This window comes from Haemaphysalis longicornis, unplaced genomic scaffold (assembly GCF_048455015.1).
Source record: "Haemaphysalis longicornis isolate Haplotype H1 unplaced genomic scaffold, Haemaphysalis longicornis Haplotype H1 scaffold_3, whole genome shotgun sequence".
NCBI classification, from domain to species: Eukaryota; Metazoa; Arthropoda; class Arachnida; order Ixodida; family Ixodidae; genus Haemaphysalis; species Haemaphysalis longicornis.
Genome location: NW_027526335.1, coordinates 25,913,590 through 25,929,537, shown reverse-complemented (window position 1 = coordinate 25,929,537; position 15,948 = coordinate 25,913,590). Strand labels below are relative to the sequence as shown.

The window sequence follows — 15,948 nt, the reverse complement described above, 5'->3', positions numbered from 1 at the left end:
TGACTGCTAGTGTTGATTGCTGCGTGCTCCGCCGATTCACATTGCCACGCGTAGCTACTCCCTGGCCACACCCTTATTTTACGGTGTTAAGCAACCTTACACCCTTTTTTAGGCTGTTCACACGAACACCCTTTTTTCATCTATACACCTTTTTTTTCGCCAAAACACGTTTTAAAGTTGTTCGCCATGGAATAAGGTTTTTACACCCTTTTCGGTCAAAAAGCTAGGGTACAAGAAAGTTTAGTGTGTAGTGAGGCCTGTTGCCTTAGCTTGTAGGTAACTTCAGACTAAGAAAAAAAAAAACATTAGTTTGTATCCTGAAAGTGTGCGAAAATTGTACAGCGGCATCATTTTGACGACGTTCTGAGGATGTACGCTGGACGGACAAACGGACCCCGATTGGACTGGCTGAGGATAAGATCTGGACAACCTGAGGATGCTGAAATGTCCAGAGTCGGACATCCTGAGGATGTACCCAGATTTGTTTTGCGTTACCTGGGACGCGGCAAACCCTTTGGGGGTGTGGGAATGCATAGGGGGAACACGCCTTCCCACGTCACGCAAAAGACCCTGGTTTTTGCACCTCCTCCTCCCGTGGTCTACGTCACGCTGCAGAGGCCTGCATAGAAGTTCCCTGCAGCCCGGCGTGGTGCTGCGGAGCGAAGCGCTCTAAGGCTATTAGCAGCGAGTGGGGACGATGACGACGGTAATACGATAAAATCCGGAAACACCTTGTACTGCCAATGAAGTGGAAGGACAGGAGTGCTTCGTCTGGCCTTCTCTCCCACGTTTTGCACGCGCGCTGTACACAAGTTTTAAACCTTGTAGGGGGAGGAGGGATGCCTTTTTTGATGAAGAGAAGTCAGCCTGGCAGCAAGCTCGGCTCACTACTCTGCATGAACATGAGAGAAGGAAAATGAGCGAATGAATTATTAAACGAGTCCTTTCAGAAATCTGCCCATCTGTATATTCGTAATGCGTGACACGATGTGATGCAGTGTAAGGGTGTTTATTCAATAAAAGTCTTTTTAGAAAGGTTCTATATATGACATTCAAATTACACGTACATATGTGCGGAGGTAATCCCCTGGAAACAATGCTTACACACAATCTGATCCACTCGCGAGTTTCAATAATTGTAAATGCCCGAGTATTTCTATGCAAACACGCCTGTACGTCTGCGACGCTTGACCTGCCACACTTGGCTGCATACGAAAATGATACTAAGAAAAGGCCTTACCACCTTATTTTTATATAAAACCGCTTGTTCCACCCCCCCCCCCCCCTCAAAAAACAAAACTGTCTTCCCAGCAATGCCTTCTTGTATGGCAGTGACGCCGACTTGAAAGGGTCTCTCTGCACAGCACTCCCTACGTTTACATGCGGTCTTGGGAGGGATTTGATAAAAGGCCCACAGGCCTTCATACTTTGACACCAGACTCGCGATGGTGCTAACTCAAAAATATTTTTCCAGCAATGCATGTGTATAGAAGTAGTGAAGATGGCTTTAAAGGATCCAGCTGAATAGCACTTGATAGTGATGTCTGGTCTTACGGAAAGAAGTATTTAATGACAGACCCTTGGCCCATCATGCGTTGATATCAGACTTCTTAAATTGTTCTGAAAAAAGCATCTCTCTAGCAATGAGTCTGCGTACAGTTCTGAAGCCGACTTTAATTTGGCTCAATGTATAGCAGCGCGGCTTGGACATTCCTTCGGAAATTCTCACTTGAGAGTTTCTGACCTTTTTCATTCCCACTTGACATTGGTCATGCGTGAATTCGCGCTTATGGAAGTTGATTTACCTTGTGTCAATTGAGGCTTTGACAACGGCTCTACAAAAGCAGCATTGAGAGCAGGAACAAGCTTGTTTAAAGATGTGGTCTTTGCCGGTTTGAAGTCCAAAATTAACAAATGAGCAGGCAGCTACAGCAAAAGGCACACAGCTTGAAAATAACCCAGTATAATCTCGTACTCAGCAGCAAGAGGGTTGCTGCCACACTCGCCTTCCCACGGCCACTTCGCATGCACAGTCTCACATTAATCTTGCTATAACGAGGGATTACTGTACCTGTATCAAGGGTCCAATTTATATTATCAGGAAACCTTAATAACTGCAATGCCATTGTCTGCCTCCTCTTCTAAAATAATACTCAGATGAATTGCGGTGCTTGGTTGCATGCCATTTGCATGCAACAAGTAGGCTGAAAATTTTCTAAACACCACAGCTTTCCAACAAATGTGGCCCATATGATGACTTCAAAAAACCTTTCTGACCAAAAGCAGCCATTTTGCCCCAAAAATGGGATTTCTTTATTGAAAAGAAGGCCACGAAATTTCGCAAAAGCTACATGCTGGCCTTGAGCAACTATACAAATGTATATATGTACATGGACAAATGTCATGTAGGCCTCTAAAGAGTCCAGGCAAGAGCACAAAATTTCAGTTCCCATCCATACACAAAAGTCACGCACAACTGACATACATTCCTAAGGCACACGGCAGTTTGATGACAGGTGGCCATTCTGAATGTTTGCCTCTGCCTAAACACCAAGCATCTAACCAAGCCAAGAAACGCATATTCCCAGAGAATAGCAGCATTGAGGAAATACGGCCAGCAAATCAGAAAGCACAGGAGTTTTCCACACACTTCCAACAAACATTGGGAACCTTGCATCCTTGCCAGACTCATCTGTGACATCAAAGCGAGGCCCCTTGTCCCAGAGGGACCACAAAAACAAATTACAACATCTTTAATTTGAAAGAATTAGCCCTCGGTAGCCCAATCAGCTCCACTGAACCCACAGAAGGTGCTCTTCTAAAAAAAAAAAAAAAGCAAGAAATATGTGAAAGATTTCAGATTTTACACTATACCCCGTAAGCAGTGATGCAATAGAGGGAACCATAAAAACGTAGTTATCGGTCTGTTAACTGCACCTTAACATTTAAAGGGGCCATGCAGACAAAATACAAGTTTGTTTTGTTCGGAAGATTTTGTATTTTTATAGCACCCTCAGAGCTTGTCCAGCAGCAAACAATGCCGTATTCACTGAGAAATTAATCAAATTAGATCAAAATTTTCATTCTCTCGTGAAATCGTATGTTTTCGTGACGTCTGCCATGAAGTCACAGGGGTGCGTATGCAAATGAACTTCCAGTGTGGCATTAGGCTCTGCAGCCTTGCTCACCATCAGCTCTCCTAGATGGCGCTATCATACTGAGCTGCTGACTGTTGTCCGACGTTGCTTTTTTTTTAATCATATTTGCACCTGGCTTGGTTTTGTTATGGTAGAAAGTGATCGTTTAGTGAAACATGGGTTATGCTCGACAAACGGGGTCACGTAAGACAATGTCGTTTACGCCAATCGGCCAGTGTCGTGTAAGACAACTCCAAAGTGACGGACTGCTGTGCAGCTAAAACAAGCATAGTGCACCCAGTACCAACAGCAGAGTGCATTGATACTTCTATGTGTACGTGTATTTTCATAACTATCATTGTTTACCCCACCATTCTTACTGCTATAAAAAGAATGTGCCCTAAATTTAAGTGCAAACAGCTCGTTCGGCAAGCTTATAAGCCCTGCTTAACTTGTGTTTGCTTTTGCCAGGCTCAGCCAATCGCAGAGCTGGCACATATGACATCATAGGTTCTACTGCGGGAAATGAGCTAGTGAGTCGCATGGCCGTTCCATTTTTTCCCCCTAATTATATAGCTTATATGAGTGAAGTGTACGTTAAAAGGGGTGTCAGTATGATTCTAACGAGGCTATCTTTCGAATGAACCAAATTTGTGTATTGTCTGCATGGCCACTTAAAGTGATATGCTCAAACACAATTAGAGGTTCCCCTACGAATTCCCAGTCACGTTTCTGGGAGGATTTGGTCGATGGCTGCCAATCAAGCAAATAAGACCCTGTGGTGTCATAAAAACCTGGTGCGAAAGTGACCGGTGAGCCGTCACTGCCTCATCTGTATTTCTGAATATCTAGATTATTTGTTTAAGTTTGTGATACGGTTGGTATCGTTGTCATCGTGACAAAAGAGCCTCTTTGATAAACCGAATGTGTAATTTGTCTTCATGGCCCCTTTAAGAACCGAAACCAAACACAAACGTGATAACAGATAATTCAGAACGCATCGGCACATGACACATTTAGAGCTGTAGTCATTAAAGCTCACACCATTTGTTCGTAAAATAACACATCGGCCAAAAATGGGGCATCTGAATGAAGCCCCCCAGTTCTGAATCAAACAAAATACCTTGGCGAAAAATAAGAACTGCGCAAACTGAATACCAGTGACGACATCTGTGAGACACTCTTGCACTGTAACATGGTACTGGAAATGCAAGGGCTACACATACAGGGTGTTGCAACAATAAATGAGCCACTTCAAACAATTTTCTTTAACAACCCACAACTCCCTTTCACTGAAGTTTTGCATGAAGGTCCCAATTTTCGAGTCTAGCATTTTGTTTGAAAATAACGTTGACTAAAGCAGTATGTTGGTGCTTTTTTTAAATCGAATAAAAGCCTGTTTTGGCTGCTGGGGGCCAAATCTTGCAAATTAATTTTTTCCTGTGCACTTGCATGTAAAGAGAAAAAAGCTTTCAACCTGCACCCAAACACGAACATAGGTTTTTTTAAACTGGTTGAAAAAAAAGAAAAGAAAAGAAAAGAAATGTCTAAAGACACCAAAGCGTTTCGTATGGGTTGTGAATGCGAAAGCACGAATGCCCAGTTTAATGCCTAAACCATCTCGCTTTTGCCTCACGTTGTCGAAGGGCTTTGTAGTCTTGCCACTGGAGACGCTTTGCTTTGCAGTCAGCCTTAATGCTTTCGAATGGCTTTGAAACGTTCTTACGCGTTGCACTACTGCCTGTTCCTGCCACCGTGTTATGGGAGAGATGACGACAATGGTGGATTGTGCTGCCTGTCTGATCTCTCGTTCTTCCGTTCCTTTCATCCGTGGTGTACTGCGAGGACAGCCACCTCCCTACTGCAAAGTTTAAGCTCGTGAAGAGCCACTTTGCTGCCCCAGACGCTGGCACTGACCTTTTGCTGGTGTCAACGAAAAAAAGGTTTTAAAATGTGGCCTTAATCAAACAGTTCGAATGCAATTATGCCAAATATTTCTCAAAAAAGAAGAAAAAGAAAAAAGAAACTTTGGGGTGGGTGATTTAATGCTACAATGCCCGAGATATGTAAAAAAAAATCAATTAGTAAAAGTAATTCAGAAATCCACTTAAGCATGAAAGTATTCACTGTGGCCAAATGTTCTGGCTATAGCAACAACGGCAAAATGGCCAAACCGATAATGTCTTCGGTAAAAAAAAGAAAGCACAAGTACTTAACACCTTCGCATGCATTCTCGAACACCTGCCAAGGTCACAATGATAGCAGACAGAGAAAGAAACCTATTTTCGCTTAATGAGGTGAATGCATTCCACGTGGCAACAAACCACAAGCCAGGAAAAAAAAGGCCAGAAAGTAGTTCTCGCACCATTCCTTCCTTTCTTGCTTAGCTTGTAGAATACAAAAAAGAGCAGCAGTCTATCAGCACCTTGAATTAGCTCATCTCAACAACACTTCTGGAATATAAATTACCGCAATAAAAATTATGACGTCAACAATTAAACTCACCGAGGCAGTCTAAAAAAGATATCTAGGCCTTACACTCAAGCTCTTAAATCTGCTAAGCATAATGTTGCCAGAACATCCAAAACGTGTGTTTTGTGCAAAAGTGCTGGCTACCTCGTTCAAAAGCACAATCTATGATGAAAATTTCGGCAATACTGTCTTGCAGCCCGAAACCAATGTACTGAAACTTTTTTTTCTTATCGCAAGCAACAAACCCTTACCTGACTGCAACATTGCTGTTTTCTTAAAACTTACAAAAAAGAATTTCTCTGGCTGCTTGTGACCGAACGTCAACGGCATCATTTTTTGCATCTCAAAGCTACAACGAAAATTGCCAGATGTAGCCACAGCCACAAAGTTATAGGGAACACATTCAGTCTGTGAAACTGGCCATTCGCATGCAAACATTTACATACAGTAACAAAATGTGGGCCTGCTGTTGAAGAGACAGGGCGCATCAAAATAGCAACCCACTTTGTAAAAACCATGTGTGACAAGCTCTCACGGTTGCATCACGTCATTACACTTTGCCCATCGAACAAACGTCCCATGGTGACACATAATGTGACATTGTCAAGTACTATCACTAGAGTCAAACACTCCTGAATAATTTCTACCCATAAAAAATGGTACAAAATCTTTCGTCGATTGAGCAGAGGTTGAGCAAGGGTTTAGACATCCGCACAAGTGTCACAACTCCGATACGAGAGCCTGTATGACCAAAAACCTTGTGCGATACAACCTGGGCATTAAGGAGAAAAAAAAATTGTGAACTGCTTAGATAGAGCACTTACTCAAGAGATCTTGGAAAACAGGACACTTTGGCGTAGTCTATGACGAAGTGTTTGTAGATCAGAAAAAATAAAAAAAAAAATAAAAGAGGAAAATATGAAATCTTCATCGCTGCTTTGAAGGCCTGCTCACACTTACAAAGTATTGCGGCGAACACCAACCTGTTTCACTGGAGTTTAGGTCAGCACTTCAAACAGAACAAAAGTGAGCGAATGGGAATAAAATGGAGAAAGTTGTCAAAAAGATTAGCAAACAGGCAACATGTGGACATACTTCCAGGTCTGAGGAAGGCACACTTAAGCACAGAAAACCTGCCGCTATTCTGTCATGGCAGTGTAGAACAATTACCATGCTTACCTGATTCTAACGCGCACTTTTTTTCCGAAAAAATAGGCCGAGAAATCGCATGCGTGTTAGAATTGGATATGAAACCGAAACTGCCGAAACAGCGGAAATTTCGTCCCACCCATCGTTATCGCCATCTCAAGAAGGCGCCAAAGCTTTTAGCAATGATTTTTCGGACGCTGGAAGCCTAGGCGCCTAGGCTTTTCTATCGGCGTTCACACAAATCGTCAAATCGTTCCACTTGCACGCTTGATAACAGCAATGGCAGCAGCGGCAACGAAGGTGCGCCGCTTCCACGAGTGGCTTACAAGCGGCTCTCACGCATTCAAAACGAGCAGTCGGCTGAAGCATGCACCGCTGGACAAGCTCGCGGGCCACGATCCCATTGACCATGGTTGAACGTTCGATCAGAAGTGTGGCATCGCGAACGCGCTTGACGGTACCGGTGACGAGATGTTGCAGTCCGCGGAAAGCGACAAGAAGCCCTTGGAGAGCAACGAGGAGTGAGTTGAGTGAAATTACTTTGGGAAATAAATCGCCCGTTTCTCTTGCATTCGTTTTTCTGGGTCACAAAGTTCCGTGTGTGTTACAATCGGAGGTGCAAGTTTTTTCGTTTTTTTTTTTTTTGTGCCAGGAAAATTGGGGGCGCGTTAGAATTGGGGGTGTGTTAGAATCGGGTAAGTACGGTATGCAAAACCATAATTTTCTCTAGGACGTAGCAATGATTATAAACGCTAGCTTTCTGTACAGGCACAATGTAAAAACTTCCCCCATTCACTGCTAAAAGGTGTCCATTAGTTACAGTGAAATATGAGAGGCACAGAATGGCACAAATTAAATTATGCAGTAACACAATCTGGTTTCACACATTTGTTCAGACTAACTGAGGAAATACTTGGTAAACAGAGCAGCAATCTGAATTCAAATTCCCACACATACACACACAAAAAAGTATATACAAATAACAAATCACTGCTGCACACAATGTTGACAAATCTTATTAATTTTAAAGATGCTCAATCAATCAATAAAAGCCACGAAGGGAGTGGCAAAGTATCCTTTCAAAAGCAAAAAAGAAGCCACAGCAGATGCCTTAATCTCTAAAGTTGTTTTAGCAAACAATGACATTTGCAAGAGCAAAGGGGGTGGGGTGGGGGAAGCACCAAAGCAAGCAAAGTGTCTGCTTTTTTTCAGCTACAAAACTTTTAAAAGCTTTTTGCCATATAAAAAAAAAATATAAAAGATTAGGCGATAAAGCCACTAGCAAACAGAAAAAGAAAAGCCAAATGGCATGAAAGGATGACTCCATGAGTAGCAACTTGGTTGAAACCTCTGCCATCTATTGCACCTGTCACCGCTAACCCAAAGGCCCTATTTGGCACGTCATGCACAATGGCTGCATTAATGCACTACTGACTCTGTCCTTTAGCGACTATCACGAGTTTTTAACAGCCGCTCACTGTACCCCAGGCCTTGCAGCCAACAATACTACGTCGTTCCGTGAGCAAATATTGCTGTTTTGTACTGTTGTGTAAAAAGGGGCCCACTCCCATGTAGCTTAAAAAAATCACTCCCATTGCTAAAAAGGTCATTGCTAAAGAGCCTTCCTGGCTCTTTAGCAATGACCTAATGACCTTTTTAGCAATGACCCCACTCTGTCATTAAAAGAAAACCCCTACCCACAAAAACGAAAAAAAAAAATATGGCAATGATGGTCGATGTAAGTGGGGCCACCACTTTAAAATTTTATGGCCAGAGCCACAGGAGCCTGAAGTGGTATTTACTACATTGGGAAGTATGATTCCAGTGAGCTGTTATCCTGTCCCAGTGAATTTCACAGTGGCATTGCCTGTATCACACAGCAAAGTCACATCCACCACATGTAGGTAGCAAGCCTGTACATGCAACTTCTTCAGTGAAGTTTTGAGACCATGCATATTAGTTGGCACTAGTTAACAGGACTGACCAACTGATCCCTACAGTGCATTGCCTGAATAACTGCAGCCAAAAACCAGGGTCCAGTAGTGCCAAATTATAGAGCAATGCATACAGCCTTGGGCAGGCATAGAAAGGACCAGTACACAACAGCCCTTACCACCTCACCCACCGTCCTTCTCTCTTTGCACTATAATTCAGCGAGAAATGAATGGACCAACTAGCCTTCTTCCTCGGCAACCACTTTGTTCAGCACATACAGGATGCCAGAGTCATCTGCAGTGACAAACGTGTCAAAGTCAGGTGACACAAAGAGAGCAGCAGCTCGAGAACTCTGCAGCTGGAATCTGCGCAGCAACCGATGGGAGCGACGGCCTGGCTGCGAATCCACTGATGGGATGCTCCCGCCATCTTCAGGCAAGTATGCGGCCCATTCAGACTCCAAGTCCAGGGACCACCAACAGATGGACTCCGAGAGCGACGCCAACTGGCGGCCGTCGGGCGAAAAGGCCAGGTCCAAGACCCAGGAATTGAGATTGTGCTGCCCAACTCTCTGCCAGCTTTTTTCATCTAAGGAGCAGACCTGAAAGCATTACAAAGAGCGCATGAACAGTTATCGTGGCTCCTAAAGTAAGTGAGAGGTGGAAAAGTCCAGACCCTCACGAGAGACCAGGCACAGACAGCACAGGCAGGCATTTATAATATGTACACGCAGTTCAACCTCGATTTTAATGCAATTCCGTGCGTGCAACTTTTGTGCCAATTGGACATAACGAGACTTTGGCAGATAACAAGTGCTTCGATGCAAAAGAACAGCATTTGAGCCATGCAGTGTGCCTCCTTCAAGGCAGCAAAAAACGCCCATGTGTTCGAGATTTCGGCGCACGTTAAATATCCCCAGGTTGTCAGAATTAATCTGGAGCCCTCCCCTACGGCATGCCTCAGTGTCTGTGCAGCGTCGGCACATTAAACCCTTCAATCAATCAATGAATCAATGAATGAATCAATCAATCCTTAAGCTGTATGCGCGAGAGAATGCTATGAGGTGAACAACCTCGCACTTACATAGACAGATCCTTTGTCAGTGCCAGCAGCTGCAATTGTGCCCCTGGAGGTTGAACCAAAGCGACAGCAACGAACACAGGCGTCGAGGGCCTCGCTTGCATCCAAGTTCCACAGCTGGTCACTGTTTACACTCTTCCACAGCTGCCACAGCAAACAGGCACTTGTTAAAGCTCACAACTCATTTCCATTCAGTTTAATTATTTTATTTCGAGCCTACAATCCTGCAATTGTCAACTTGGACACACTTGTGCCATCTTTGACGAAAATTCGCCGCTAGACACTACAACAACGGCTTGCCACATATTCACTTTGTAGGAAAAGAGGCAGAGGAATAAAGAGGAAGAAGAAGTGGCAGCTCTTCGGAACAATTGGCGGCCTTTCTCTGTCAAGGGGTCAGGGCAAAGAGAAGAGAGGCGGAGGGCTGCCGATCACCCCAAGAAGCGGCTACTTGTTTCTCCTTTTTCTAGCCCCCGTGCGGGTATTCATGACCATTGCTTACAAAATATACAAAACAAATTTTTTTCAAGAACACACTTTTGTTTCCACAAATTAATGCACTTATCGGTAGGCTAAGTAATGTGATACCCCCACCTATTAGCCATATTTCTAAAAAAAAAATAAAAAATAAAACTGTTTATAAATGTATTGTTTAGGTAAATTGGAAAATAGCTTTACGCCACTGTAAATATTTTCATTTGATACACTGCAGAAGATACAACAGAAGTAACTTAAATCTTACAATCAAGTGACCTGACTTGCAATACGAGGATCCAGCTATCAGAGCAATGCCAGCAATGAAGGCATGCAGGATAAGCCAACAGAACTGCACTAAAATACAACAGAACCGAAATAGCACTGACATTCTAACAAAGCACAATTGACCTCCCCTCAAAGCTTACCTGAACAGATTTATCAGCAGATCCAGAAAGAATAAATTGTCCATCAGGAGAGGCATCACAGCACAAGACTGCGCTGTCATTGGAGGAGGCCCCAATCCTAGCCAAAAGCTTATACGGAGATGCCCAGTTCCACACCTGGAAGAAAGTTTTATACAAAATTAGAAGGAGGCAAGCCAGTGCGTTTAAAACACACTGGTGCACTTCGGAGTTCAGCAACCATCTGGTCGGAGAACAGCGGTACTATACAGGTCAGGCTTGGGCCTGCGGAGAATCATATTCAAGTCCAAATTGAGCTCAAAGTGAACACTAATTTCAGTTGAACGACTCTGAAGTGAATCATTGCGCACTCTTGTCCACGACCTATACACAAGGACACACAACATATGAGACACATTCAAATTAAACCCACGTATTTACAGTAATTAGCCTCTTTAGTAGAAGACTGTAATTACGGGTTTAATATGTCATACAAGTTATACAGGTACCATAGTTTTTACGTCTTAAAAACGACAAGTGTTTACATTTTAGTCACTCATAATAACCACTGTTTTGGTGCTCTTTGCCCCAGTTGCACCATTAACATCCAACCAACATCAAGTACCATAATTACTCCCATAATTGCCCCTTTTGTCATGGAAATAAATAAATATAATGGCGATATTCATTGTGCACGCAAGTCACTGCACCATTTCTACAACCTCACACTGTACATGTGAGGACCATAGATAGAGTTTACTTAAGTTTTGCTATGTCTGGAACATTTTAAGGCACCTTCTATTCAAAATCTGCCAGAAGTCTTTCAGTAAAGATGGTATGTTCGAATTTGCATGAAACAAATATCATTGTCCAAAGAGGTCATTCAACCTCTGCACGTCACCCTCTGATTGTAGCTTAGAGGATGCTCTATGAAGTGCAACTTATGGCCAAGTTTTTGCAATCAAAATTGAGAGTATTCGTCAATCAATCTGGTCATAGGTCGTGGACAATATGCAGGATCCACAGATGTTGCTGGAAATGTTGCCAGAACTGAGACACAAACTTGAGTTTTCGACTTTTCTTGATGACACTGACAGCACCTAGACAGCAGCGATGGTCATCATTTTGTGGCAAGGAGCTTTAGAAATCCGAGCTGGAGTGCTTGGGAAAATAAAATATTCGGCCCCTTCGAATGTCCATTGTTGAGTGAGAGTGAGCATTCGATGGAGAAGTAATCAATACCACTCAATATTCGCCCGTTCCTATAAAATATTGCACGAACATTTAAATGAAACCACTCATATTTAAAAGCAAGATTAACTAAATTTGAACTCTGAGTGAGCCTCGGTTAGCTGCCTTGAAGCAGGTAGTTCTGTCCACTGAAGTTTTGGCCACGCTTTTTTGAGGCTCAAAATAGCGCACACGCATACCGTATTTACACAATTGTAAGTCGACTCGAATGTAGGTCGACCCCCCTAAAATTGCATCTCTAAAAAAAAAAAAAAGCCCAGAAAGCAGCCTGTTTGAACGCTGAACATTGTATCACAAAGAGAAGCTCTTCTCTCAACTACATATACCCCCCTACGCCGGCTCTTCCATCAATGATCGATGCTCCCACAAGGGCCGTACACTCGTGGTGCACGCAGTAGATGTTAAAAAAGAAAAGCTTTTGTATAAGCACGCGGAATAACCATGCATTGTGGGTTGAGCGGGAAACCATTCCCAATCATGAGAACACATTCACTGCAAGATAACAGCCATCGAAGTTACCGGAAGCGCCACTGCCATGCAATATTAAAACAAACATTGCAGCTGACAGAAGTGGCCGCTCGCGATTTCCTTTGATTCGTGAGCATGTTACTTGCATTCAAGAAGCATTTCGTTCGTCTCTAATAAACAAAATGAGTATTACTGAATCCCTTGAATCAATGCACGGCGCTGACGTAGGCACAATCATATCACATTCAGTACACTTCTGAATGCGCTGTAGGAAGGTTAGCTGCTCTAGGTACGGTGGACAAAGGGCACAGATTGTGAGCACCAACTTTCAAAGTCGGCATCACGTTTACCGTATTTACTCGCGTAATCCTCGCACCCCTAATGTGAGCCACCAAAACTTGGATTTTTTGGTTCCTCGCATAATCCTCGCACCCCCAACTTTGCAGCCGCGAAAGTTGCCTGCTCGTGAAACCCGCATGGTGCATGCGCTCTCCAACGCGCGCCCTCCCCCGCAGCCTCTCCGTTTGGCGGAGAGCGCTGTGTATCCAAGGCCATCCAGGCGCCCTAACAACCTGCATGGCAACTCCCTAACAGGCGCCCTAACACGCTACTCACACTGTCCTTGAGCCGATTTCGCGTGCGCGCAACTAGACAGTGTTCGCGCAGCCCGCTGTCGTGTCGTCGTGTCGCCGTCGTGGTCCCGTCGTTGAGCGGCAGCAGTCAGTGAGTCACTCGCGTCAGTGGTGGATAGCTCGCTGCCATTTTGAGAACATTTTGATCTCTTGGTTTTGCGCTTGGTGCCGATCTCTTTGTTTTGTGCTTGGTGCCGCTTCGCCATGGGGAAGAATGCCAGCTACACTGCCGCTTTCAAACTGAAAGCGATAGAGTACGCGATCCAACACAGCAACCGTGCCGCAGGCAGGCACTTCCGCGTCACCGACTTCAACGTGCGTTACTGGAGTAGGGCAAGCACTTGACGACGACCAGATAGGGCGCGCGCCAGAAAGCAAAGGCGGCAATTTCATGATCGCTGATCGACGGGAGACTGTTTATGTTGTAAATAATAAAATAAAAAGAAATAGCTGCTGTTGGCAACACTGAGCTTCATATACAAAAAATGACCACTACATTTAGCGGGATTGGCATAAGGCAAATTGGCAACACTGTGCACCGGATTTTTTTTCCTCGCATAATTCTCGCACCCCTAACTTTGCATCGACTTTTCCGAAAAAAAAAGTGAGAGGATTATGCGAGTAAATACGGTATTGACGCCAGAATGTATGCAATGGCAAATGCTATGCTTCGACCGTAACCATAGAAACGAGGGTGTTATGCTTTCCCCAGCTCGTAGCACCCCTGATTTCTCTTGCTGTTACAAGTGGCACAAAGTTTGATTTCAATTCTAAGTCGACCTCCCAACATTGGATTGTCAAACTTGAAAAAAAAAAAAAAAAAGGGTCGACCTACAATTGTGTAAAATACTAGGGGTGTGCGAATATTCGAAACTTCGAATATTCGATTCGAATTTTTTGGTATTCGATTCGATTCGAACGACACTTTTATTGTTCGAAATATTCGAACCACCCAAAACTAAAAAAAAAAAAAAAATCAGAGCGTGTCTGTATCGGTGTTATTTACAGTGGACTCTCGTTGATACGATTCTGGGGGTGCGAATTTCGGGACGATACGAATTTCCGAAAAGTCCCGGCGAAATTGCATCGTTTGCAATGGGAAAAATTTCGGCTGTTACGAACGGACCTGCGCGGCCCGGCGGAAGGTACGAACGAGCCGGCGAGGCACCCGACTGCTGAACGAGCAAGTGACGGCTCTCGCTCCCCTGTTTGTCACTCTTTCTCCAGAAACGGCCGGGCTGTTGTTTTCTGCTCGCGAAAACGCTCTGCGCACGCCCAACGCGCTGACACCGCCGCGAAACCACCCCCACGCTGCGCGCGGCGCGGCCCAACGTTACTAGATTATTTTCAGTTGTAAAACTGGGCGGCGCTGCCCGGAACCACCACCGATCCTTCTCTCTGTGGCGCTGCAGTCGCAACCGGCTCGGTAGACGGGGCGCTCGCAGGCGGTTTCGCTTATGCTTCTCCCTTCGCGTTCCTAGTTCAGCGCTCGGCGCATACTTTTCTCGTGCGTGCGCGGGCGCGTGGGTGGGCGCACACATCTGGTAATTATTTACATTCTCGGAAGCAAATAGCTACAATAAACAGCAGACACAATGACATTTTTTTCGCCCCTTGTGTGGTTCTTCCGGGTCCTTTTTTTGCCGAAGAGCAGTACTCGCAGTAGCCGGCGCATTCAGTGCTCCGGTCTCCGGCGTTTCTTGTTCGCGCGGTCGTTCTCCGTAGTGTTGAATGCGCGATGCCGCTCGAGTGGCACGTTTAGTGATTTGCCAGCGACTGTATTCCATTGATGTAGGCCCCTGCATGTGAGGCTGAGGCAGACAATGCCGACCTGCCACATTCCCGGGTGTACCAGCAGCAACAATTAAGAGCAATACGGACAGGCACTTCTTCTCGGCTCCCAAAGATGCGACGCTTCGCTCGCTACGGCATAAGGTCATCCCGCGTGCGGATAAGGAGCTTTCGACAAAGTCCAAAGTGTGCGACTGCCATTTTCACGTACAGGACATCGACAAATGGTACGTACACAAAATGACGTTCACTCTGAGGAATTCTCTGCCCGCGTCATCAAATCGTATTTGGTGACGCGCATGCATTTCTATTCCAGATTCCTTCAGTGAGAACGTCCCTTGAATGTGCAGGTTAATTAAGTCGGCGCGCAAACGCGCTAAGCTACTGTAAGCACGCTGGCAAAGTTGGAGTTTGTTGTAAATGAAAAAAAAAAACTTGCATATGCATGTATCTATTCATTACTTTTTTCTGTTAACATGCTTTGGTATTTTGTAGCCATATTCACCGTAAGCAAAAAAGATGTGGAGTTGATTTTTAAATAAAAATGCTTGCATGTTTCTATTCATTACTTACTTTGTTTCTCTTAACGTGCTTTGGTGTATTGTAGCCATGTTCACCTTAAGCAAAAAAGATGTGGAGTTGATTGCAAAAAAAAAAAAAAACGTTGGATATATTTTTCTACTTTGTGTCTGCCGTAAAGTGTGTACTGTGAAAACCAATGAATTGCTGAAAAGAACTTTATGCTTATTGAAGCTGGTTTAACTTCGCCAGTTAATTGGCTAAATAATTCTTTCAGTTAGAGATATATTTCGCCTTTTGCAGAAATGTCGCTTCTTAGTGACGTTTGGTAAAGCTAACTGTTGTCAGGGCAAAACATGGAAAAGATACTATTCTGAAAAGGACGTCGAGAAAATTAGGAAGTTTCGTCTTCGAGTGGCCTGAATTACTAGAGCCACTAAGTGACGTAGCTCCAATGCTGACCTTGCTTCTTTGGCTGGAAACAAAATGAGCGGTTTCATGATTTTTTATAAAATTCGGAAGAGTCAATCAAACTAAGCTTTAACGGAGGCTTATTCTATGCTACCAGCTCGCTGCAGACCGTTCACGCTCGTGGTTGACTGCCAGCGAGCAGCCGACGCAAGCGCGCGCAAACTA

At 44.4% G+C, this 15,948-nt stretch overlaps 1 protein-coding gene across 3 annotated transcripts in view; it reads right to left on the bottom strand.

The window, feature by feature from the left end:
* Positions 1-2,285: 2,285 nt before the first annotated feature.
* The window catches only part of LOC144174173 (apoptotic protease-activating factor 1-like), a 57,940-nt gene continuing 44,277 nt past the window's right edge, over positions 2,286-15,948 (bottom strand). For all 3 annotated transcript variants that reach the window (XM_077702686.1, XM_077702687.1, XM_077702685.1), the window contains exons 19-21: positions 10,676-10,810; positions 9,777-9,917; positions 2,286-9,294 (exon numbers count right to left, since the gene is read on the bottom strand). In XM_077702686.1, coding sequence (XP_077558812.1) covers positions 8,932-9,294; positions 9,777-9,917; positions 10,676-10,810 — 639 coding nt within the window. In that variant the 3' untranslated portion in view covers positions 2,286-8,931. The remainder of the gene's footprint in view (positions 9,295-9,776; positions 9,918-10,675; positions 10,811-15,948) is intronic.